The sequence below is a fragment of the Schistocerca cancellata genome, chromosome 1 (assembly GCF_023864275.1).
Source record: "Schistocerca cancellata isolate TAMUIC-IGC-003103 chromosome 1, iqSchCanc2.1, whole genome shotgun sequence".
Classification (NCBI taxonomy): domain Eukaryota; kingdom Metazoa; phylum Arthropoda; class Insecta; order Orthoptera; family Acrididae; genus Schistocerca; species Schistocerca cancellata.
Genome location: NC_064626.1, coordinates 480,877,165 through 480,904,669, shown reverse-complemented (window position 1 = coordinate 480,904,669; position 27,505 = coordinate 480,877,165). Strand labels below are relative to the sequence as shown.

Below are 27,505 nucleotides of genomic sequence, written 5' to 3'. Positions count from 1 at the left end.
CATTTTGGGTCAAGATAACATTGTAGTAAAAGGATGTATAAATTTATTTCATACTGTACCTGAAGGCCTTCAATGATGTACTGATTTGCCAGTGAGCGGTCTTGTTTCTCAAGAATACTGTGGTAGTATGTAGCACGATCTCGCACCTCATCATCGGAATCCATTTGACATCGAGCCAGTAAAACCTGGATGTTAGGCAACAGATCAGGGCAGGCAGCTCCAAACTGTGCCATTGCTGCAACAGCTGCTGCTCGGACCATGGCATTTTCCAATATTACACGATTATAAATAAATCTTATGTACCTAAAAAGGAATCCAAAAAATAACATGTGCATTGGAATTAAATAAAGGTTCAGACTGGAAAAACAAATGGACAACATGGGAAAAGAGACATATTTTATAATAATGTAATTAACGATTTGAGAATATTATTTCAGAAATATAACTCAGTACATTCACACACAGCACATCTACATATTTCTACTTCCAATAAATGATTATTCTAGCCATAAAATGTGGTAAATTATTGCCATATCTTTCAGATTATAAACAATATTATGTAGAAAATTGTTGTGATCAATTACTGATAAATTGCTCTAAGTGATTAGTGTGTGCTGATGAATGTTAAAGTCAAACATATGGCTATCACAGCAAAAATTGAGCTAGTGATAATTTGCCCCAAACAACTCACGTTCAGTTAAAAAATATCATTACTGTCTTTGCGCAATCAAATATGAAAACAAGTGAATTATCACTATTAGCATAAAGCAAGGGATAACTTGTTTTTTAACACAAACTCCATGGCAGATTCATTAAAGAAGCACACTCACATTATATGCAATTTCATTCTCATGTAAACAGTTTTACCTCTATGAAACACATTAGACAGAAGAAATTTTGGTATGAAGGGCCAGTGGTGAGCTTCACTAAAGTTTTGGACAAATTAATATTGTTTTTTCTTTTGCACTGAATCTTAGAGTAAACTGTTGTCATTCCAAAAGCTGCTTAAACGAATGAGCCTATTGGACATGATATGTCCTTAGTTTCCTCTGGCCCAAGAACTGGCACACCTTACCACTCTGAAAGCAACCCACAGCAAGATTTAATCTGAACAATGTTGTATCCCACTGTGCTATGTGGCTGCTGGATTCTTGTCTTACAGAGTTCAACCACATATTGGAATGGAGAAGTCTCACCAATACTGATCATGAAATGGCCTTCTGACAATGTTTCCGTGAGTATGTACTAACTCGGGAAGTGAGCACGGGAAGATGGTTCTTCGAAAACCCCAAACATTTGTTCTTTGAAAATCCCAAACATTTGTTCTTTGAAAATCCCAAACATTTGTTCTTTGAAAATCCCAAACATTTGTTCTTTGAAAATCCCAAACATTTGTTCTTTGAAAATCCCAAACATTTGTTCTTTGAAAATCCCAAACATTTGTTCTGACTGAATGTCACTGTCAACAAGCCATGAGTTAAACTGGTTCCTGGCATTTTGTCAGTTTTCTCTCTGGTGTTAGTGGGTGATTTGCCATCTTAACTGATGAAATGTTATTTTTTACACAATCTGAGTTTTTTGGCTTCTTCATAATAATTATTCACAATAATTTTTTAAATCAGTGCTTCTTCCCACTTCCTTTTGAAGACTTTTCCGAATAGTTTTGTTTACACCAATGCATCTCGATTAGAAAAATATGGTTTAAACTATTGTAACACACGGAAGACAAGGCAGGAACTTGTGTTGAGTATACATTACATTCTAGCAACTGCGATGGAATATAGAGGCTTTAACAACAAATAAAAATAGTGTAATCCATTTTAAAGTTGTGTTAAATATTTATGTTAATAAGGCCCCTGAATTTGTCATTTGTTGCTGATCTTTGATGTGGTGAGGAACAAAGGTAATGCATTCTGTGTAAATTCCTTTGTTCTGTTGCTGTCTCTTGAGCTCTATTTAAAACCATTGTCATATTTTTGTTTCCTTGTACTGGAAGGTTTCACCGATCATGGCTACCTGTGTAGCTTCACATTTCAGTGACGTTATCTGATGCAACCACCTGTGCCATTCAGTATTTCAGTGAAGTAACCTAATGTGAGTCTTTACATGTGATCACCGCCATTGTCTTTCATGTGCAGAACGTTATGTAAATTTGTCATCATTATTTTTCTGAGAAGTTGTGTGTTTTAGGAAGTAGTCAGTGATACACAGAAAGTTTCAAAGTCGTTTCTCATGCCTTTTCAGAAAATGTTGAAGATTCTGACAGCTGATGAAACTATGTCAAAGCTGCTACAAAATGATGTTGGAAACAGTCTCTGTCTGAAGAAAGTTTGGAAAATTGAGAAGAGAACATTGAAATATGTGAGCATGACATGGATTCATATGTGGCTATATTTTCAGGTGGTGAACCTCCAAATTCAAGTGTTACTGATGAGTAAAGATGAGCAGACTAAATGGCACATGAAACAAATTAGTCACAGAGAAAGATTCAAAAGCCACACTGTCATTTTTTTTTTTTTTCATAAGCCAGGCACCCTATGGCAAAGTAGCAGCATCCAACTGAAATATTTTTCTCTCTATTTTGGTGATACATTGATGGGTGGCACCGTTGTGTGCACTAAAAATTATATGATTAACAATTGCGCACAGTTTGACATATATTTATACACAAGATAGAGACTATGTGAAGATGAATGCGTTTCTGTATCTCTTGCTATGCACAGGGACTTGCAATGCTTCCAAACATCATTTCAAAGTGTCTTGGGATATGGATGGACCCAATACATTTGCAGTTATTATGTCGTATAGAAGATTCTTGTTTTTACTTTGCTGCATTCACTTTGATGACACAGACATTGGAGATGAAGAGTAAAAAGACTGACAAGTCAACTGGTTTGCTTGAACATATCATATCATTGCAAGGTAAGTATTTGATGTTATGTACCACTGGAAGACATGTGACAACTGATGAGCAACTAATTCCATTTTGAGGACAATTTTGCTTCCAAAGTATCTGCCATAAAACCACAGAAATACAGCATAACAGTTTTTTGCTTTGTTAGACTCCAGAACACACTATCGTATGAACTTTGAAATATATTGAAGGACACCAGTTGAAACAACCAACATGGAGCTACAGAAGAAAAGGGATCTGTGAAACAGCAAGTTCAAACAATTCAAGTTGCCCACTCCACGGAACCTGTTTTTGGAGTAGGAGTAGGAGTAGGAGTAGGAGTAGGAGTAGGAGGAGGAGGAGGAGGAGGAGAATGTGAATATTTAATGTATCTCAGTAATGTTGTGGCAAACGAGGGGATTGATAAGCAGTATGTTCTGAATGGTGTAACCAAAGGGTTCCAGAATATTCCATTTAATATGAAGTCTTGCATGGGTTAAAAGAACTTCTCTAAGAACTAAACAGACTGTATTCAAAACTTGCCTTCTACTTATCATGTCACAGTCTGGAGATCTGTGTCATAACCAACATCACTTAAGTCAACTGCAGACTTGTGAAATGAAATTCCTCAAGTTTTCTCTACAAAATACAAGGAGAGGAAACATAAAAAATGAACACATAAAGAGAGACCTGCAAGTGGAAGTGAACATGGAGATGTACAGTGCCATCACGAAAACCAGTTTGATGACCAACAAAGAGGCAGCTGGGTCAAATTTGAAGACGATCTTGAAAGAAAGGGAAAAATGTGAGATGCTGTGAAGAAGAAAATCCATCAATGGGGGCAAATCATTTGTAAACATTCTGCTGGAAGGACTCAAAAAATATCCTACCTAGCTAACTGGAAGGACTCCATGGTGGTGATGGTGATAGAAGAAAGATGCCACCGCTCACAAGGAGAGGTGACCAGCGATGGGATCAACTTTTTGAAACAATCTAGACAGTGATGTAGGTTAGGGTCCAAGGAATCACACCCTGCAGCCACTCACCCTCGTGGGCCCTCGTTTGTGAGTGATCAAAGAGAAAAATTTCAAAATTAAAGCGATAGCTTTAAAAATGGTAGATAAATTTACAAACTGCTTCCGCAGTGTAACAGTTAAGGTACTGACTTTGCATGCAAAAGACTGAGTAGAATGTAGTTGGGTTCTTTGAATTTTTTTATTTTTTTAATATTTATTAAAATAACTGATCATTATTGGTTTAAATGTAACTTTTTTCCTATTCTTTTGTCAAGTCATATTACTCCTCATAGTGTAGCGATTCAAGAATTTCTGTGTAAATTCTAGAACCACTCAGCCTTCTACCGTCTCGAACACACGATATTCTAGATACGAGTGTGGGATAGTAAAATCCTACCTACTTCATGTCACGTGTTTGTATGTGCAGGTTTAAAGTCAGATGCGAGAAGAACGTAGACATGGCGGTCGAACGCCACTGACAAGTACTTGTCGGGCAATCCATAGATGTTTTAGAGGAAGAACCATGGAGTTTTATGCAGCGCTGTGGCTGTTGTGTCATTGACTATTGTTATGTGAAAGAAGAACAGTTGAAAAAGTAATCTTGTGAACTCTAAATCCAGCCTTGTTAGAGGCAAGGCCTATTTTATGATTCATGTGAAGTAGAGTCATGGTTATTAAGCCAACTCTTTCATAAATGTACTTAAATTTGTTTCTAATGTTGGATGGAGCGAGTGACTTATTGGAAGTCATATATGTATGTGGAAAGTGATAATTTTATTCTGTATGAAGTTCAAATATACCGTTGGTTGATGAAAAGCAAAGTTGTTCACATATCTACTTATTTCACAAGTAGAGAGAGAGGCTTAACTATTCCCATAGCCAGCTAGCCAGCAAACAAGATCGGCTGTGAATCTCAAGTAAGTAACCATGTATAAAAGGAGTGGGAAGGTTGTACGTCTACTTCTCGCTTTAAATCACTGTCAAAAACATTAGAATGTGGCAAGCTGTGTGAAAGGACCCGAAAAAATGAGTAATTTAAGTAAAAAACTAGATAAGAAGTTGTTACATGTTGCCCTAACAACCAAACATAACACGACAAGGAATTTACGCTAAGAGATTGGAATACATTCAAGTATCCAATGAAGCAAAATTTTAATGAAAAATGGTGAAGACATGGAAAATTCACAACTATAAAGCAACGAAGAAGATTTTGATGCATTTGTCTAAGAAGAAATATGCGTAAAGCACTTCAAGCACGAAGATCCAGTGTGGGGAGTATACCGCTCTCACACACATTGCAGGGACTCAGACGTGGAAACCAACCCACATCCGACGTCGCCGGCACCAGCTGCTGTTCACCAGTGCTGACTTGCCTCTACATCCACTCACCTACGCAACAAGACTTCTACGCCGGGTGAGCATGAAACAAAACTTCATTACTTTAGTACAAAGTGGTACATACTGTTGAGTGAACTTTTTTGGTGTAATTACAGTATTTAAAGTTAGTTTTAGGGCTAAAACATATAAAAGCATGGACAATATACAACAAAGTGAGGACACTCAAGAACCAGCTATGGCTATGAGAGTTAGCAAAGAAACACATGACTGGGCTGCGTTGGTAAATGTAATCAAAGCTCAGAATGTGACTAAGTTCGGTACATTCTCAATTAAATGCTCTGAGTCTTAAGTTAAACTCATTAGATTCATAATTAAATACCCAGAGTGCAGTTTTGGATGCCCAGAGTGATACTCCGAATAATCAAGTGACAAATCTAGGTTTGCTAAATGCCAAAGTCGACTCGCAAAGCAAAGAAATAGTAATCTATGCGAAGGCGTGGGCGCTCTTAAGACTGAATTTTATGCCTTAAATAGTAGCGTAGAGAATTTAAAAATAGATTTAAAGAATGAATTGACTAATTCCTTGACCATTCATGTAAGTCAAATGTTTATGACCTTAGTCAGAAACAGAATGACCATTTCCAAGATTTATCAAAAAAGTTAGAATTTAACATTGAGGACAGATGTACTAACGTGGAATCCGAAATTAATGAAAAGTTAGGATCCTTTGAAAATGTGTGCAATGTTAAGTTTAATGCTGTAAAGCAGGACTGCATACTTCGAAAGAGAGTGTAGATAAGAATAATGAATTAATACCGATTATTCAATCGCAAATTACAGGTGTCAGTACACAAGTAGATAATGTGGAAAGAAATTTCAAAGAGAAAATAATGAACTCTGATATCATAAATGGAAGTAGTTTGGTGGAACAATTTGAAGAAATTTTAGACCGAAAAGTTAATGAGAGAATAACACCCGGGATTGTGTCACCTATTCCTTCTTCCGAACTTAATGATACCAGGAAGGGTATAGAAGACCTGTGAAGAAATTTAAGCTTATTCAAGACAAGTAGAAAAAAGGGTAACTTCACCTAATGTGGTATTAACTAATGAAGCTGTGACTCATTTACAATGGGGAGCTAATTCAGGGTTATCTAGACAATTCCCTAAATTTAAGCCGGACGGAGATGTACATCTGATCCATTTCTTAAAAAGATTTAACCAAGCATTACCAAAAAATTTGGAAGAATCTAAGAAGATTGAATTTGCTGTGGGGTACCTTCTAGGGGAAGCCTCAGAATGGGACACAGTAAATATCGAGAAGTTTTCATCTTGGGAAAACTTTCAAAAGAAATTTAAAGAGAAATACTGGTCTGTCAGTGCTCAAGAAAAGTTGATATCAGATCTATGGGACCCAAAATATTACAATAATACTTGGGGTACTATGAGGAAATATTTTAATTGGCATTTAACATGAGCAAAGTATTTAGATAAGCCAGTGGAAGAAGAAGGGTTAGTACGTACTTTAATTAGACGACTGCCTATCTATGCGAGAAAAGACATCTTATGTAGTGGTTGGAAAACAGCAGAAGAGTAGTTGTTGGTTGGTTGGTTGTTTGGGGAAGGACACCAGACAGCGTGATCATCGGTCTCACAGGATTAGGGAACGATGGGGAAGGAAGTCGGCCGTGCCCTTTCAGTGGAACCATCCCGGCATCTGCCTGGAGTGATTTAGGGAAATCACGGAAAACCTAAATCAGGATGGCCGGACGCGGGATTGAACCGTCGTCCTCCCGAATGCGAGTCCAGTGTCCAACCACTGCCCCACCTCGCTCGGTAAGAGTTGTCTTTTGTTGATGCACCTGATGCACTAAATAAGGACCTTAATGAAACTTTACACTAAAGCGAAAGTTCGAACTACAAAAAGAATAGCGGAAATAATTTTAAAAGGCACGTGGCAAACTTAGCAAAAGTACATTGGTACAATAAGAAAAGTTGTAACAATAATTATAAAAAGTAAATCATAAAAAGTAAATTTAAATCCAGTAACTTCTCAACAATTTGTACCAAGTAACCTAAAAACACAAAATGGGAATGACATACCTTGTTACGGTAACCAACTCGTACTTAGTAGTAATGAAAAAAAACTTTGTTCGAGCTGGATTCAGGGCCGGGGCCCAGGTCGTAGAGATACATTAGGAGGCCTTATTTCATATAAGTATGTTAATTTTACATACAAAATACCCACAAAGGAATGGTTTCTGTTTGAAGAACCAAGCTTAGACACTAATAATCCACAGCCTATAATAGCAGGGACAGTGGAAACTTCAGAGGTTAACATATTTACAGATTCGGAAAGTGAGGTATCATTCATCTCAAACGCATTTTTTAACTCACAGCAGAATAAATAGCACTTACAATTGGGATAACGGGAACAAAAAGTAAACTTGTAAATTATTAAACTCAGGTGAACTGCAGTATTGGAAACATATTATTTCGTCAAACACTATTGATAATAGAGAGTATTAATAGAGACATACTGTTTGGTTTAGATTGGTTGTTAAGAGTTGAAAGTCATCTTTAACTTTGACGATCATCATCTTTGTTTTGGTAAAGGGGACAGTAGATGCTAGACATCTTTTGTGATAAATAGTCACTTTGAGAAACAAATAAACGAGTGTCAGTGTCTGCGATTAACAGCTACAGCACAATTACCCTCAAAAATCGGTAATGTGGCCCAAGGAAAACATTGAACTGATATACTAGACAAAGTTAATGAATCCCAGGTATTAACGGATCAACAGAGGCAAGATTTAAATAAAATTTTAATGTAGTATGAAGTAGTGTTTTCCGAGTGTCCAGGTAGCATCAGTGACCATGCCTGTAAGTTCAAAATCAAAGATGACACTCCATTCTTTTGCAAAACTGTATCCAATACCGATGAGCTTGGAGGAAGCAGTTTGGGATGAGATTAACAAAATGATTGATAATAATATTATAGAACGAAGTTCCAGTGTGATCAATAATCCTCTGGTCATGGTAAAGAAAGCTACAGGTGGTGTACTGTTAGTCTTAGACATTCGTACACTGAACTAACATAAAGAGACGGAGAGAGACCGACCGATTAATATCGATGAATTGTTGTCCAAATTTGAAAAGGCAAGATTCTTTAGCATGATGGATCTGACAGCGGGGTATTGGCAGATAAGATTACATCTGGAATCCCAAAAATATATAGCCTTTTTATTTGATGGAAAATCATAGCATTTCAACATATTGCCATTTGGACTTATATCTCTGTGTCCATATTTATATCTGCATTAGATGAAGCACTAGGGTGAGACTTATTGAAGGATTTGATAATATACATAGATGATATCCTAATAATATCAGCTACTTGGGAAGAACATTGTCTAACTTCGTGCAAGACACTGAAAAAATTTAAAGAGAAAGGTATTACAATGAAGCTGTCAAAATCGTTATGTGTGTGCCATGAGGGAATTAGACCAAACACTGAACACATAAAAGCTATCAAAAAATGTCTGCACCCCAGAAATGTAAGACAATTAAAAGGACTGATAGGTATGGCTGGATAATATCAACAGTACGTACGAGGGCAGGAGTTGAATGACCCGAGAATTTTACATTTATTAGAGAAAGGAGTACCATGGACTTGTGATCAAGGTGCAAATGATGCATTTGAAAACATTAAAAGAGCATTTGTTAAGGCACCCATATTACATCATCCAGTTTTGGTGAACCGTTTAAAATTTCGACAGATACGTCTGATTATGGTATTGCTGCCCAACTTTTCCAAGGAGAACGGGATCCGAATAAAGTAGAACACAGAACCATAGCTTTTGCTAGCCATAGCCTAAATAAGCACGAACTGAATTACACAGCTACCAAAAAGGAACTATTGGTGATTATGAGGAGTATTCAAAAGTTTCAAACATTAGTATCGGGATCAGAAATACATATTCATACAGATCAAGTTTTATCCTTTCTGATGAGTAGTCGATTACTACACAGTAGGTTGATGCGAAGGGTGCTTTTCCTACAGGAGTACAATATTAAAATACGATACGTAAGAAGGTTCCAAAAATACTGTCTCTGATGCTTTACCTAGGATACCCATAGGAATGGAAGAACTGAAACATATGGAAGGACCTGGCGTTATTTTTGCCGTTAATTTTATGTCAGCAGAATATCCGAACTTCAGGGTAAAGGAAATGACTCAAAGAATAACATAACATCCATCATGATCCTTATTTCACAGAAATATTTTCTATACGTATCCAGAACTCGTTACCTCCTAATCAGTTAGGAAAATGGAAAATTATAGATCATAACCTTTTTTCGAGAGACAGTGTAACATCACAGCATTGGCGTTTACGTATTCCGAAGGTAATGGAAGACGAACTTGAATGGTACGTTCACACAGAGTATGGACACTTCAGAATCAAAAAATGTATATCCCATATGAATAAGTTTTATTATTTCAAGAAGCTAGTTCATGGAATAGCATCTTTGATTAGAACCTGTGAAATTTTCCACAGAGTAAAAGAGACTAATACTCATGTGAAATACAAAATGTATCCTACTATTCGTAAGTCATTACACGATCTCACAGCAGCAGACTTTTTGGACCAATTCCACAAGGAAAGGGAGTAGTATCATATTTTGGTCATCATAGAATGCTGGTCAAAACATGTTAAACTATATCCCATTGAAAAAGCAAATACACAAACGGTTATACACTGTTTACAACATTACTTCCTAGAAGTAGGCAAACCAAAACGGTTTCTAACGGATAATGGACCACAATTTGTGAGTAACGAATTTAGAGAATTCCTAGCATGGGAAGCTATTCGACAAGTGTTAATACCCAATTATAACCCATCATCAAACCAGTGTGAATGAATAATGAAGGAAATTGTAAAATTATGTCGTGCTTACTGCCACGAAAAACATACTTTGTGGGCAACAAAACTTAAAGACTTTGAACTTATCCTAAATGAGTTACCCCATTTATCGGCTGGGTTGACACCTGTAGAAGTTATAAGCAAAACTTTAATAGGAGAACCTCTAATTAAATGTTTTAACAACCGCATGTCAATTATGAAGTAAATCAGGAAATAGTTTCTAAGAATTTAGTTGAGAAAGCACAACAAAGATTACGTAAGCATGACGAAAAAGCTGTAAAACCTCAGTACCTAGTCAATGACTTGGTCCTTATAAAACAACAACTTCAAAGCTTGACTCTGAAGAAAGTGACCCATCATTTTTTCCAAAAAATATGAGCGAACATACTGGGTACAAATGCTGATCCATCCTAAGATGATATTTTTGGTATATCTCACGACTAGATCAGAGAAGGGGAAATACAATATAGAAGATGTAAAATTGTATATTCCCCCCTGGGATGTTAACATTCTGAGTTAATGGGCGGAGTGACGACCATCGGATCCCGAGTTGTTTTCGGGGTTTCTTCCAAAATAGTCTTCCTGCACCAAATTCCTTTAAAATCTTAAACTATTCTGTCATCTAGCCTTTAAAATCTAGAACTATCCTGGAGTCATATTGTGTAGAAAACCCAATGTGACTATAAAATCGATAACAACTTAAGAAAATCCCCAAAAAGAAGTGATATGTACACAAAATAAGCCGAATAGATTATTATATTTATGGATAATATAATATGATGTGACTAGTTAAACAACTGTGATACCAAAATGTATAGCTTTTCTATTTTGTATAGAGTATTTTTACCTTTTATGAGATGTGATATAGGTGGGAGGGTTTGTATAAATTTTGAAAGGGGTGGGTACTGTTGATAAGAGCATGATTTACACGAACAGATAAATCATGACTAACACAAAAACACACAGCACACCTTTCAAACAACCCTCAAAAACAAGTGCCGTTTCTATAGGGTGGCTAGGATTTCCTTCAAGGACTTCGACGGTGAAGGTGGGACAAGCCCGTTCTGTAGGAGACGATTTAATGCCAAACCACCTCTGGTGTCTCACTCAAGTACCTGAGAGGTAGGGATCCTGGGGAACGGGGCTATTCGAAAATTTCTGTGTAAATTCTAGAACCACTCAGCCTTCTACCGTCTCGAACACACGATATTCTAGAGACAAGTGTGGGATAGTAAAATCATAGCTACTGCATGCCACATTTCTGTGTGCAGGTTTAAAGTGAGTTGCGAGAAGACAGTAAATGTGGCGGTCGAATGGCACTGACAGGTACTTGTCAGGCAATCCATAGATGTGGGAGGAAGAACCATGGAGTCTTTATGCAGCTCTGCGCCTATTGTGTCATTGACTATCGTTATGTGAAAGAAAAACAGCTGAAAAAGTAATCTTGTAAACACTTAATCCAGTCTCGTTAGAGGCAAGACCTATTTTACGATTCATGTGAAGTAGTCATGGTTATTAAGCCAAATCTTTTATAAATGTAGTTAAATTTGTTTCTAACGTTGGACGGAGTGAGTGACATATTGGAAGTCATATATGTATGTGGAAAGTGAGAATTTTATTCTGTACGGTGTTCAAATGTACCGTTTGTTGACAAAAAGTAAAGTTCGCGTATCTACTTATTTCACAAGTAGAGAGAGAGAGAGAGAGAGAGAGAGAGAGAGAGAGAGAGAGAGAGAGAGACTTAAATATTCCCATACCTAGCATCATTATACGGAGACGAAGTCAAGAGAGTTTTCCAGCAGCCAGCAAAGAAGATCGGCTGTGAATCTCAAGTGAGTCACCTCGTATAAAAGAAGTGGGAAGGTTGTACATCTACTTCTCGCTTTAAATCGCCATCAAAAACGTTAGAATATGAAATACATCATATTCTCTCATTTTTCTTCTTATCAGGCATTTGAATTCTTGTTTACAGGATTTTGATTATCGCTCTGTATTACCTTTGATTTAATTGCTTCCATTTTTTACTCTTACATTTTTGTCCTTGTTACTGCAGTCATTATTTTTATTTCTCATTTTTATTGAATTTAATTTTACTTATAATGCTAGCTTTTGTTGAAATCATCATTCACATTATTTTGTCCATAGTGCAATAAGAATTTATGTTTCAAATGTTCGTATGACAATTACCAACCAAAAAAATGTACATTTTATAACAAAAATTACATTCTTGACAGCACTGCACTGACAATACAAATAGATTATTTCATCTTCTGTTTTTTAACTGACAGATCAGCAATTTCAAATTTTTAAACATTGTGATGGATAAATAAAAATAATAAAGTGCTCATGCACAAAGAGACTAAGTGGGAAAAAAAATGATAGGAAGAAAAAATAAGAGCAACTGGAGGAGCTGAAAGGTTGATTTAAATGGTGTGGCAAATAAAAAAAATGTGTGTAAACCAAATAATAAAATGAATAAAAATAGTGATCCAAGTTATGTCAATGAAGATTTAAAAATAATAATAATTCAGCATATCTGATAAGATTCAAACTGACAACCTTTTGCATGTGAACTCAGTATCTTAACCATTATGCTACGGAACCAGTCTGAAGAAAAGCTACTACCTTTAAATCTAAAGAACGTCACACAAAATTCCGATTTTTTTTGTTAATTACTCAGAAATGAGCACCCACCAGGGTGAATGGTTGCAAGGTGTGATTCCTTGGACCTTAACCTACATCACCATACATTGTGTTGATCCCATCACTGGGGACCTCTCCTTGTCAGTTGATAAATCGAACTCAAGGAAACTTTTCTATTGCCACTACAACAGTAATCAACTGCACAGTATTTAAGTGAATCACAATCTTAGAGCATTCTGATATTCTGTTTCAAAGGAATCATAGCAATAATATAAAACTGACTGGCACAAGATTTAACACTGACCCTGATTTGTCTACTTTGAGTGCATGTTACTAACACTAAAAACGGGGAGAAATTGAGGAAAGGAAAGATGCATGAGCATTTAAATTTGCATGGGGTTACTTTAACATAACTCATTGTTACAAGAACATAAGAACCGTGAATACGGTATGGAAAGTTATGCCACAATGTAAATAATTTAGGAGTAAAAGTAATAACTTAACAAACAGGTGCCAAGTCATCAATAGGCATACAAACGGGACTGAAAATTACGGCAGTTTTAAGATAAAGCTTTTTTTGAGCTAGAGTGCTCTGCCTCCCCCTCCCCACACAAAGAATACAAAGCTGGGATCGCAGTTCCACAGGTCAACTGATGTGAGGGGTTGTGTTAGGTGCAGTGTGCATGGGGAGAAAGCAGGCAAGGAGAGGGAGGGAGGCAGCAGGTGTAGATGGGGGAGGGGGTTACAGGCAGGAGGTGTACGGGATACAAATGCTACACACTGGTGAGTTTGTGCAGTATGCAGTGACACAGACAAGTGGACTGACAGGGGTGACAGAACAGAGGAATGAGAGACAGTGGACAGACAGAGGGTAAGGGTGCAATGTGAGTAAAGTTAGTTTTCTGTGCCAAGGTGAAGGTGGGAGTGGGCAGGATGTTGCAGAGATTGAGGACAAGAACATTAAAAGAACAAAGGTTGTGCTGTAGTTCAGAAAAGTTGGTGGAGGGGGAATCTACATAGTACAGGTCGCGAAGTAGCCATTGAAATCGAGCATGTTGTGCTTAGCAGCAAGCCTCCTGAATACTTCTCCCTAGCACAAGCTTTTCCAAACTAAGTAGATGGAATTTTTTCTTGAAACAAATTTTTCATTCTCATAATAATCCTGGTGTAAATCACTGCTAACCTCTGCCTCACACCCATCAATATATCCATTCACCCTACACCTGTACAATCCCTACAGCCTCCACTTCCTCTGTTCTGTCATCCCTACCCAATCTACTCTGCCACATTATCACCATGTACTGCACAAACTTATTGGTCCTGGTACCCTTGTGTTGCATCCCTATCCCAAGCATCTGCTGCCCACTGTCATTGACAGTCCTAGATCTCTGAACTATTAGCCACTCTTTCCCAACCATCTCAAACCAACCCCCTGCAACTCCTTTCCGCTCTTGCCCACCCACCTGGTATTAACCTTCACCCTAGTCTGCATGGGGAACTGCAGTCCCAGCACTGTGTACTCAGCCAGCAGAATGTAGCTGGTATGCATATGTGTGTGTGTGGGTGGGGGGGGGGGGGGGGGGGGGGGTTTGCACATGCTCGTCCACTCCCCTGAAGGCTAGTGAAGTTTTCAGTCGTCGATGACTCAGGACCTCTACTATTTGGTGAGTTGTTACCTTTACTTCTGAATTACTAATATAAGAATCAACAATAAAATACTAAATTGTCTGAAGAAATCTACCAAGAAGTCTAGGAAGAGGAGTGGAGGAATATTAAATAAGAAGTATGTAGGATGAAATATGCTGGAGAGTATAACAAATTCTCAGTCCCATTTAGTTCAGTCAGATAATGGGGCAGCTTCTGGACAACGGCTGTGTTCAATTTCCTCCACTATTCTTTCCTAACTGAGTCAAAGGCACCTCTCATGATGAAAATACCAAGATGATGTACCAAAATTTATGTTCAAAGCCAAGTTCATTTCGCAACCGTCTTGCAGTATAGTTTACAAATCTCAACGATATTGTGATATCTTTGTAGTTGCATACCATCTTTGAAAAAACAATACTGCAAAACTGACTTTTCTAATTTTCTGGATTTTGGTCAACTGGCTTACATGACACATTACAAAAGCAATATAATGTAAATCAAACAAGGCAAAAATAGTTAATATTCCACATAACTTCAAAAGAATTAGGTACTACACAAATGGAACATCGTAAGGTTCCTGAGGTTATGTGGCTGTCTATAGAGAGCTTGCAATGCCAGAAGACTGTGGCAAAGTGCAGGAAAACCTATGAAGGATTGACAATTGGTGCAGTGGCTGGCAGCTGTTAATCACTCTCAAAAGCAAATCTCTACTTTCATGCACTACTTTCGAGGGAGCAAGAGTTTCTCTCTCTATGAAAAGATTGTTTTGTAAAAATTTAAAATAAGAAGCAATAACAAAGTTCTGTGCTTGCTTATGCATTTACAAGGTAAATCAATACAGTCAGTTATGCTCTGTTTTTTAAACAATACTGTGGGACACGTTGTTGGTTATGGTTCACACAAAATAGAAACAGACATACCTTGACGGCTGCTTTGTTCGAGGCCCTTCTTTACCCAACAAATGAAGAATACGAACAGCAAGACTTGTGTGCTCACAATCTTCTATGAATTCACAGAGATGGGCAAGACCTGTAAGCATTTGGTTGTTTTGTTAGTTACACTCAATCTCAATGGTATGGCATCATACAGTTTGAATTCAGTATTATTAAGAGTTGACCAGACAATATAAATATCTGTTATCTAGGCAAAGACATTTCATTAAAATTCGTATCACTACAGTACTCAGACAATGGAATGAACAGTGAGAATGACATAACAGAATTTCATCATAAAAATACCTGTTTCCTTTGCTTCAGGATTTTCTTCAATGATGGTGATAATTGTATCGGCAATTGAAGCTTTGTATTCCAATCCTCCCTCATCACGAAGCATGGCTGACAGGAAATTCATCAACACACTGTGTTTGCGAGGGAACTTCAGACACAGTGCTCGTATAGCCTGCAAAATTTTATGCAATGTTGTAGTTTCCATCAGAAAAACACTGGTTATTTATGAACACAATCTGTCCAGCATTACTCGCCTCATAACTTAGGCAACAAAAAAAATCCACACTCTGATGAACCTTGTGACATCCAGGGTTATTGAAACATTAAGGTTGCTACATAAATTTCTTTACTGGCTTAGTGAGACTGGTCAACCTCTACAGCAGTCAAAAAAAAAAAAAAATTGTGGGAGTTACAGGTCTTGGTTCACTGAAAAATCTATGTAACAATGTTGGACAATTTCATATTCACCCACCAAAACCTCTTAAATATCATATTGAACACCAAATAAACTGTTAAGAAGTTACACAAAATTTAAAGTAACTGATGCACAGTCTTGATGGATATGTTCATTAATGAGTAATACATACTCGCATAACCAAAAATAATTATAATTATTATTACATTGAAAAATATAACAGTGAAGTCAGTGAAGGCTGCTGCAAAGTGCTCAATCCAATTTAGGTAAAGCTGCTCAGCATCACTCATCAAAACAAAAATAGACATATACGTTTTCATTAAAAATAAATTTGATTAAAGCTGTTCATTTGACACGTGTCCTTACCTGAACAACAACGATCTTGAATTCATCACTGATCTCACTGACAAAGCTAGCAATCTGCTTCATCAATCTATCAACAGAGGATTCTGCACCAGTCTTCAGCAACGTTGTAATGGCAAGTGTGGCGATTGATCGATTCGAATCAGTTATAAGACTTTCGAGATCCATATTGCAAGCTGTAACTGCTGTTGGATGAGTCATAGCCACCTGCAAATCATTGAACACATTGATTCACATTCACTGAAAAAACAGATTTTAAAAGAATCGAATTCACACTATTATCCTGCTTTGCAACATGCAGCATAGCAAGAATAATGCTGCATCTTAAATACAGCTAAACAAACAGCAGAGTTAATGGGCCAGATGCACAAATACTATTTACAACATATTATAACTATTTTAATGGTAGTATGAGTATGCAGCTGGTGAACTAGGTAGGCTGGTACAGGGCAATAGGGAGCACCGGTATCGACTTGGCACAGAGCAAATGCTGCTTTAGATGGATCAAGATTGAAGACTCATGGGCGAAACCCACCACAGTCTAGTTCTTTGGCCACGATACTGTGATATGGAAAGAAATGGAAGGACTAACACATTATTACATTTCCTGAATGTTGGAAGGCTGAGAATAATGATGCTATTTTTCGGATTAAAATGTTCATGATGTAAACTAATCCCCCATTCAGATGTCTGGATGGTAAGTACTTCAGGGGATGTCATCAAAAGAAATGAACATTTTAATTTCAGCATCATGACACAAAAAGTAAGAACACTTCAAAGAGCAGGAAAAGTGGAAAATCTGAAGAAAGACAGGGACAAATGTGAAAGGAACAAAGGGTTTAAATGGGGTTGGCAGACAATGGTGAAATAATGTCAGGTAATTCCACAATGATTTATTCTTTGAACATGGTATAGCAGTTGTGATGGGAAATCAAAAGAGTGCAAAGTGATACTAAAGTGGTGTGCCACAATGATCAATTAATGTTTGTGAAAATAAATGCAGAAACAGATCAGGTGTGCACGACATCAGACCATGATGACAAAGAAGTTGAGAAAATATACAATGCAATAGAAGATATTATTCACTCTGAGGGCAGAGCAACAGTCAGCATCTTAATCATAGGAAACTGGTATAGGGTGGTTCGACAAGGTAGCGAAGCAAACAACATGGGACAATATGGATTAGGAAGAAGGAACGACAAAGGGGAGATGCTAGTGGAGTACTGTCAGCAAAATAAATTGGTCACGATGAACACTTTGTTAAAGGAAACAAAGAGTAAATTTTACACATGTAAGAGCCCAGGAGACATTAACAGATATCACATAGACTACTTACTCATCAAACAGAGGCAAAGTGGTGGTGTGGAAGACACCAAGACTATGCTGGTTGCTGATATCGAGTCTCATCACAATCTTTTGGTTGCAGACATCAGTACAAGGTTGAAGAGGTGAGGAAACAACATGCCAAGAAATGTAGTGATCACAGAATAATTAGTCTGATCTCACATACAATGAAGATCACTGCAAGAGTACTCAACAGATGGCTGGAACACAAAGTCGAAGAAATAATGGGAGAGGACCAGTTTGGATTTGGGAAAGTAAAGGAACCATACGCATCATTAGCATAGTGAGGATTTTGTTGAAGAGAGTTTTGGGTTTTACAAAGAACTTTTAAGCTGGTTGTAGGTTGTGTTCCAAAAATGAATAGCACAGAGACAGAAGTGATGACACTTTCTGCAAGACCTGACCATCATTTTGCATGACAATGCTCAAGCACACATAGTGCAAGCTGTTACTGATTTGTTTCACTAATGGGGCTGCAAAGTGCTATACCACCTACTGTACTCCCCTGGCTTAAGCCCTCTTTAAGTTCAACTCAATTTCTTAACTGAAGGAAACACTTCACGGCATTCAATTCAGAACTGTACAAATTCATTGGACAATAGACTGCGATGCTTGAACTGTCAACATAACTGGCACTGCTAAGAGTATCCTATGACTTCCACATCGCTGGCAACAATGCTGGTGACTATGTTGAAGGTCAGGAAAACTTTGAAACACGTATCTATTTTATACGAGCTGTAAATAAATAGTTGCCACTATTACAATTCCAACCCTTGTAAAAAGAAGTGAAGAAAGGAGTAGTTACAGCGAAACAACGCTGAGATGGAAAGAATTAAAGTAAATTAAGGCCAGGTGGTTGGTGAGAACCAAGGACATGTTGTGCTAGTTCCCACCAGCAGAATTCTGAGAAACTGGTGTCTGGGGGAAGAATCTAGATGGTGCGTGTAGTGAAACAAGCACCGAGGTCATAACTGTCATGTTGTACAGCATGCTCTGCAACAGGATATTGTGTGCTGCCTGTATACAACCTCTGCCTATGTCCTGACTGGTAACTGGGTGATAGTCATGCCGATGTAAAAGGCTGAATAGTGTTAACATTACAGCTGGCATATGACATGTCATTTCACAGGTGGCTCTTCATTTGATAGTATATACTTTGAAACTTCCTGGCAGATCAAAACTGTGTGCCGGACCGAGACTAACTCGGGACCTTGCCTTTCGTGGGCAAGTGCTCTACCAACTGAGTTACCCAAGCATTTCATTCTAGATGTATATACTTTGTCAGTTACAGGGCTATTATAGGTGGTTGGAGGAGGGTGTGTACGGCAAGTCTTGCAGTGGGGACAGTCACAGGGGTAGGAGCCACAGGCTAAGGATATGGGTGCAGAAGAGCATATGGTCTGACAAGAATATTGTAGAGATTAGGAGGGTGATGAAAAGCTATTTTATGCTTGGTGGGCAAAATCTCAGACAGAATGGATTTCATTTCAGGGCATGATTTTAGAAAGTCGTGGCCTTTAAGTAGCTGAGTGATACATTCAAGAACAGGATAATACTGTGTGACATGTGGTGAGCTCTGAAGTTGTTTTTTGGATAGATCAGCAGTACCAGAATTGGATCTGATGGCCCAGGAAATCTGGTTTTGAACTAGGCTGTTGGGATAATTACGTCCAATGAAGGCTGAGGTGAGAGTTGTGGTGTATTGCTGTCAGTCTGCATCCAAAAAATATTTTTGTCTCGAATGCCAAGGCTGTGTGGTAGGAAATGTTTGACATGGAGAGGATGACAACTGTCAAAATGTAAGTACTGTTGTCTGTTAGTAGGTTTAATATGGACAGAAATGTGTAGCTGATCTTCAGCGAGGATAAGATCAACATCAAAGAAAATGGCATGGGATTCAGAATAAGACCATGTGAAATTTAATTAAGAGACAGTATAGAGATTCCAGGAATTTTAACAGGTCGGCCTCACCCAGAGTCCATATGGCAAAGATGTCTTCTATGTATGTAAAGCGTACCCAGGGCTGAAGGCTTACAGATCCCAGGAGAGCCCCCTCCAAGTGACCCATGAAAAGGTTGGGATATGAAGGAACCATCCCGATTCCCATGACTGTACCTCCGATCTGTTTGCACATCTGCCCCTCATAGGTGAAGTAATTGTTGATAAATACTACCCTCCAAAAAACAACTTCGAAGCATACAACTTGTCACTCCGTATTATCCTGGTCAGACATACAAGCCGGGTTCTGGATGACTTTACTGAACTGTAACCCTTTCCCTAAACCTCTCCAGTCCTTTTCCTTCACCTTCAACTCTTCTGCCAGAAGGAACAGCCCTGGCTCCAGAAGTTTGTGAACATTAAATCCTTTTGTGTGTTTTTTCCCTTGCCGCCACATGGTAAATAGATTTTTTATCTGTCCATTTACATTTATATTATCAACAACTGATTATTTCTGTTGTTATTGTTGGCTGTTGCTGTTTATGACAGTCAAATAGGGCAGCACTCTTAGAAGTTCTGGAGGAACTCACGTGAACAGCAGAAAGCATTAATTACTAACTTTAAAAAGCCTGTAGAAATTTACTCTACAATAGGTCTTAGTATCTTTCAATGAAAAGCTCAATTTATGCTAACTGCCTCGGTCACTGCTTACCTCCTCAGAATTTCTCTGTCCTACCATTACCCTGTATCTGCCCAATGTTTTACATTTATTTACTTCTTGTCTAGTTTGTTGCTTCCATTGTCTTTTCTCATCCAGCCCACACTGTGACTGTGTTTCATTCTTTTCTGCAAGTTTCTCTCAACAACACAACACTTCTGCATTCTAGTTAGTAATCTCCTCTACTGTAATTACTTCTCTAGAATTTATTCCTTTCTTTTTCTATTCTGGTCACCAATTTTATGACATCTATACTTCTTTCTGCTGCCCTTCCCTTGCCTCACATAACCCGTGCAGGTTTTAAAAGCTTTCCTGTTTGAATTCTGAATTGCGTCATTTCTTATATCACTTTCATAAATTAAACTTTTTTTTGCATAGGCTGCTACTTTATTTGAAACAACAGTTACTTCACAATTCGTCAATTTTGACATTGTTGTTATTTTCAGGTCACCTCTTTTTTTAGAGCTTGTTTACACATCACTGTGAATTGAACAGGAAGTGCACTCCACTACATGCACTACGTTGAGTATAGGGTACAGAAGCACTGCGAAATTCAGCTGTGTGTTAAATATACTAAACGATTTGGACATCTTAAATTACATGTTACATATGATCTTTTAAGATACTACACAGGACTGTATGCACAAATATAGTATAGCGCACATTAAATGTCCAAATTGGTTAATTGTAAAGCAACTGTAACTTCAAATAAATTAGTAGCTTTTAAAGGCAAAGTTTTCATTCAATTAATTCATGATGACTGTGGATCCCGACAACAGAAAACTACATTATAAATTTCACTTCCTTCTCATCAGATGTATCAATCTCTGATTTTGGAAGTAGCATTAATGGAACCTTTTCAGCTTGTACCTGCACTTCTACCTGCAGCCACTTGGCACATTCAATTTCATAAATTAAAAAAGGAAAAAAGAAATGATTCTGGCACTGAACTGTAGTACCACTTTCAATTTGTCAGGTATTTTTAACTTTGACACGGGTCTTTGTCTTATGTACACTTTCTCTTATATCTTTACACACTTCACTTCATAGTCCACAATCTTGTCTAAACATGGTAATACTATTGCACATACACTGATCAGCCAGAACATTATAACCACCTACCTAATAGCTGATATGTCCACCTTTGGCATGGATAACAGTGGCGACATGTCACGGTTTGGAAGCAATGAGACATTGGTAACTCATTACAGGGAGCTGGCGTCACATCTGCACACACAAGTCAGCTAATTTCTGTAAATGCTGGGAAGAAGGATATGAGCTCTGATACCATATTTAATCAAGTCTCAAATGTGTTCAGTCAGGTTCAGATCTGGTGAGCTAGGGGCCAGCACACCAACTGGAACTCACCACTGTGTTCCCCAAACACTCCTGACCTTGTGACATCGTGCATTATCTTGTTGAAAAATGTCACTGCTATCAGGAAACATGATCATCTTGAAGGGGTATATGTGATCTGCAACCAGTGTACGATACTTGTCGGCCATCACTGTGCGTTCCATAAGCTCCACTGGACCAATGGATACCCATGTGAATGCTCCCAATAATGGAGCAGCCACTAGCTTGCCTCTGTCCCCCCATACAGATATCAAGGAGCTATTCCCTTGGAAGATGACTAATTCGCACCCTTCCATCGGCATGCTGAAGAAGGTATCAGGAACCATCAGACCGTGCAAAGCTCTGCCACTGTGCCGACAACCAGTGTGATGGTCACGTGCCCATTTCAGTCATAGTTGCTGATCTTGTGGTGTTAACATTAACACATGCATGGGTCGTCGGCTGCGAAGGCCCATCATTAAGAGTGACTGATGAACTGTGTGTTCAAACACACTTGTACTCTGTCCAGCATTAAGTCTGACGTTAGTTCCACCACAGTTCCCCACCTGTCCTGTTTTACCTGCCTGCCCAGCATATATCTGACATCTGTAACAAGTCGTACACTGTCCTAATTGCTCATGTTGAGCCTCCGAGCCATCACAAACTGATCTTGCTCAAACTCGTATAGATCATGTGCCTTCCCCATTCTAAAGACGGACAACAAGCTCATTGATACTACACGCACTGTGTGTATATGTGACTGGCAGCCAATCCTCACCACATGACACTGCTGTCACTTGGACAAGTTTATGTCAATACTAGGTTGGTGGTCATAATGTTCTGACTGATTAGTGGCAATGGATGGTTAAAACTCTGTAACATTTAGTTTCATTTCCAAGAATGTTTAGAGACTCAAATGTTCATGTTCCAGAAGTATTATCTTATTATGGCCTAAAAACATTTCACACCCAATGATTATGTATCAACCGTCAAACACATTTTCACAATGGAAGTGTCAGTATTCAAAAAGAACAATGAGCATGACAGTAAAATGTGATAAAAGAATTTCCACAGAAAAAAATAAATTCTACCTACAGCTAGCTGAAATGATTACAGAACTGGGAGCCAATACTGTCTTTTTTCCAGTGAAGTACTTACATAAACCTACGACCAGAATGAGCCCAGACTGTTTCTCTTGTCTGATTTCTAATAGTATCAATTGTCCTGAACAGAGAAAGCTACAAACTTACCATAGCTTCTAGTTCTGCATTGAATATACATAACATGTTTAGTTAGGTTGTAGTGCTGATTCAACGTATTTGGCCAGAAAAATATGTGTGTGTGTGTGTGTGTGTGTGTGTGTGTGTGTGTGTGTGCGTGTGCGTGTGCGCAGGATGTAGTATTGTCTCAAAGCTTAGCAACATTTCCAATCTTGTTTACATGCCTATCAACCACTCCACACCTTGTTATCTTTACTCCTTCCATTATTTGTAATACAAATTATTTAGTCCATGAAATCATCTTGTGTCCAAATATTTACTGATTCTGATACAGTTCAAATATTTTAGAATATAAGGTGAAGATTATTGGCATAGGATACTACATTTACACACTCTGTAGACAAATTATCAATACAGTACAACATTTAATTCAATCAAGTGTTGACAAACAGTGGCCACAGGTTCGTATGAGGAGTGTCCCTTATTTTCCATTTCCAATTCCAATATTGCCTGAATGACTCTATAGCATATATATACAAAATTTTGTTGTGATCGAAGCACAGTAATATGTGCCGACTTGAGCATGAACTTACATAAAAAACATGATCTTTCACATTATACCCAGATGTCATGGTGTTGTCACTTCAGTTTTTCAGTACTTGCACGTGCATATGCCATACAGTTAGTTGTGTATTTGTTACGGATAGTGTCAGACATTTTTCAGTTGTTATCTAATATGTCATGTTAATACAAAACTCTTAAATACCTGTACCCAATAAACCATCAGACAGACAGGTGCTGTAAGTTTTATTTTGAAACATACAAGAAGTCAAATCAACAGTTGATGTAAGTGACAACCTTGTGGTTCATGGGTGCACTATATTTAACAAGAAAGCAAGAATTCTGACAAGAGCTATTGAAAATTATTCACAAAAAGTTACTAATGTGCACTCGAGTGAAGAAATTTCCAAAGGAGTGTCAAGGTGTGTTTCAGTGCCGTGAAGACAAGTTTATAAATAATTTGGACAATTTATTTGGTATCACACATGCCAATGCTCTACAAACTATCAAACTGGAAATATACAAGATATTTTTACTTTGACAGAGAGGGCCAGGTTGTAAAGGCTTACCTGGGCAGGAGTAGACCGAATACTTGTGGATAAAGAAGAAAGGGCAAGGCAGAGAAACAAAATTTCTCAGCATCTATTTCTACGTCTACTGCTGTACTTCTATTTTCATCACCTGAAGAAACAGATAGGGCATTTTGAAATTCAGATGAAATTGACATTGTTGGGACTTTGGAACATACTTCTAAGAGTACTTCATTAGAGAATGCTGTAAGGTGGGGCACCAATGTCTGTATTGCTGAAAAATATGAAGTCACCTCGGACAGACGCCAGCATAGTGTAAGAGATTCTGTATGTATTATACAGGCGATAACAGAGACACTAGGTCACAATACTGAAGAGCTATCTATCACTAAATTTTCTCTTCAAAGGAGAAGATAACTGTCTAATACAATAAAATGAGCATTCAAAAATGTTACCTCTGCAGTTCTCAGTGTTCATTGGGATGGTAAACTTGCCAGCATCAAATGCCACAGATCCAAAAGAAGAAAGATTCCCAGTCATCGTTATATTTGAGGACAGCGAACAGCTTACTGGTGTTCTGGGATTACAGAATAGTTTTGGTAGAGAGCTGGCAACTGTTTTCTGGAATGCAACGAAGTATTGGGGTATTGAAGACAACGTACAAATTCTCTGCAATGACAACTGCATCAGATAATGGCCGTCTTAATGGGGCATGCAACTTATCTGATCACAAACTCGAAAGGGAATTTTATTTCCCATGTCATTAACACATGGATGAACTTATTTTAAGAAATGTGTTTGAATGTACACTACATGGGGGTAAGAAGCAGTCCTGGAGTACCAGCTTTTAAAAATCTGAAAGATAACTGGAAAAGTACCAATGTCAGTAATTATTTCATGTGCAAAAAATATGGTCTATTTGGTTTTTAATGAATCATAAACTAGGCTGGATGTTTGACTTTCAAGTTAATGAGGGTAGTCCAACAGTGAGATGTGATTACTGTAAACTGTTATACGTCTGTGTAATATTTCTGGGAGGAGACTTTTGGAAAAATCTGAAAAACACCCTCCTGGAGGAGTGCAATAAGCAAGATTGAAGGCGAGAGCCAGTAATTGATTAAAAATGTTTCTGCTAAGATCACAACTTGAACTATATATTAAAAATAAATGTACCCTGAGATGTATCAATTTTATTGTAAATGTTTGTTTCAAACTTTTACTTCCGTTCAGTGGAGTTTTAAAAGTTCCTCGCCTGGATCTGTGCCCCCTAATCTGAAATCAAATGAAAAGGCAGATTCCACAATTTCTGAAACAACTATAAGGGAATTTAGTACTCATTTGTGGTATTTATCAGAACAGTTTTCTCTCTTATCACTCTTTGATGGTGAAATAGACACACAAACCAAAATCTAAATGAGAGCAAATTTTGAGAGAAGAATCTAAAAATGGAAAATAGATACTGGAGAACATGATGGGCCATTATATGGTAAGATTAATATTACTCTGATTACCATTCACTACTGCTTTTATTTCATTAATTTGCATCTCTTAATTCACTCTTGTCTTTAGTCCAAAGAAAATATTAGCCGACTTCATGTTAAGCAAGAGCAGCTGAAGATTGTGGACACTACTTTTATGCCCTGAAATGAACGAGCAGCACTTTATATTAAGAAGCTAAACTGATATTTAAGGAATTAACAGCTGTAAATGACTCTTCTGAAATCCTTGTTAAATTAATGCAAGATTTTCATGGAAAAATGTTCAAATGTGTATGAATTCCAAAGGGACCAAACTGCTGAGGTCAGTGGTCCCTAGACTTACACACTACTTAAATTAATTTACAATAAGAACAACACACACACCCATGCCCATGGGAGGGACCACGCAGTTCGTGACATGGCACATCAAACCGTGCAGCCACTATGCGAGGCATTTTCATGGACTATTGACAGTAGTTGAGGAGCTAAAGGAATTGTATGTGTTGTGCTCAAGATCAGTGCAGACTATACCTAGATTAAAAGAAACAAACACTGAAAGCAATACTCTTAAGAATACTAAACACACCCTAAAAAGCAAAAAGGTATTCAACTTTAATTTTTTGCACTAATCAATAAATTTTACACAAAAGCTAACATTCCCAACATTTAAAATTTGTCACTCTAGTCGGCATGGGTTAAGTCATTCTACCGACATGAAACTTTTCTCCAGATGAAATCTAACCAAACAGAAAACATTTAAGGGGTGAGTGTAAAATTTTTTGAAAAAATATACCGTATTTACTCGAAACTAAGCCACACTTTTTTTGGTGTTTTTGTAATCCAAAAAACTGTCTGCAGCTTAGAATCGAGTGCAAAGTAATCGGAAGTTCTGAAAAATGTTGGTAGGTGCCGTCACAATTAACTTCTGCCATCGAATATATGTAGCACTGCACTGGCGTGCTTTGCAGGCACAAAGATAAATACTGGCGCCAAAACCTCCGCGTAAAAAAAAAAAAAAAAAAAAAAAAAAAAAAAAAAAAAAAAAAAAAAAAAAAAAAGGTGGAAGACAAGCTTTCTTCTCCGCCCCGAGTTTCAACCACTGCATTTTATACATTATCCAACGAAGTACATACAAATTCCGTATTGTTCATCTTCGATGTAGCAGCATTTCAATTTCCTATGAAAATCCGACTGGCAAGACTGTTTGGGATGTTCGTCAATATGGCCAACTCTATGTTCTGAATTTTTCCTACCTGTGAGAAGAAATGGTTGCTAATAGGAACTTTTATGAATTGTGAATCACATGCAGTATTCTCTTTGCCATAAGAATAATACGAATATAAACATTTTGCAATGTATTCTATCGTGTTTGCTGCTATTTCATTTAAATCCTGTCTGCCTAATAAACTACGAAACTAGGGTGAGACAACAGCAAACGCGGAAGAATATACATATCATGTCATGTTTATATTCTTATTATTCTTATGCCTATTAGTGATACAGTCAGAAATGAAGCACAGCAATCTACTAGATTTTTAAATCCAAGATGACTAATTTCTATGCAGAATGTAATATACTAAAGAGGCGTCTGCAAAGATTTTCAAATGGAGAAAAATTTTCGCTAAACTCTCGTTCAGAATGTCTTCTATCATAAGCAGTCTATTATTTGGTTCTTGTTGATCATTATCAAAGAAAGCAGCAGTATAAGTAACAACAAATAGCAGTCTCTTGCCATTGTTTTGCTAATGAGACAATTCATCTCTTTTTTTAATGTAAGCTGCGGTAGCGCGCACAAAAGCAAGCCATGCTGCGAGTGGGGACAGGCCCTAAACACTCATTATCAGAATACGACAAACAATTCATGACACAGTACAGCAATGCATTTTCAGCTTAGAGTGACAAACACCTACAACAAA

At 37.6% G+C, this 27,505-nt stretch overlaps 1 protein-coding gene across 2 annotated transcripts in view; it reads right to left on the bottom strand.

Moving 5' to 3' along the window:
- Positions 1–27,505, bottom strand: part of LOC126177526 (coatomer subunit gamma) — a 106,712-nt gene that overhangs the window by 42,930 nt on the left and 36,277 nt on the right. For both annotated transcript variants that reach the window (XM_049924462.1, XM_049924461.1), the window contains exons 7-10: positions 16,469–16,672; positions 15,700–15,859; positions 15,382–15,490; positions 60–303 (exon numbers count right to left, since the gene is read on the bottom strand). In XM_049924462.1, the coding sequence (XP_049780419.1) occupies positions 60–303; positions 15,382–15,490; positions 15,700–15,859; positions 16,469–16,672 (717 nt within the window). The remainder of the gene's footprint in view (positions 1–59; positions 304–15,381; positions 15,491–15,699; positions 15,860–16,468; positions 16,673–27,505) is intronic.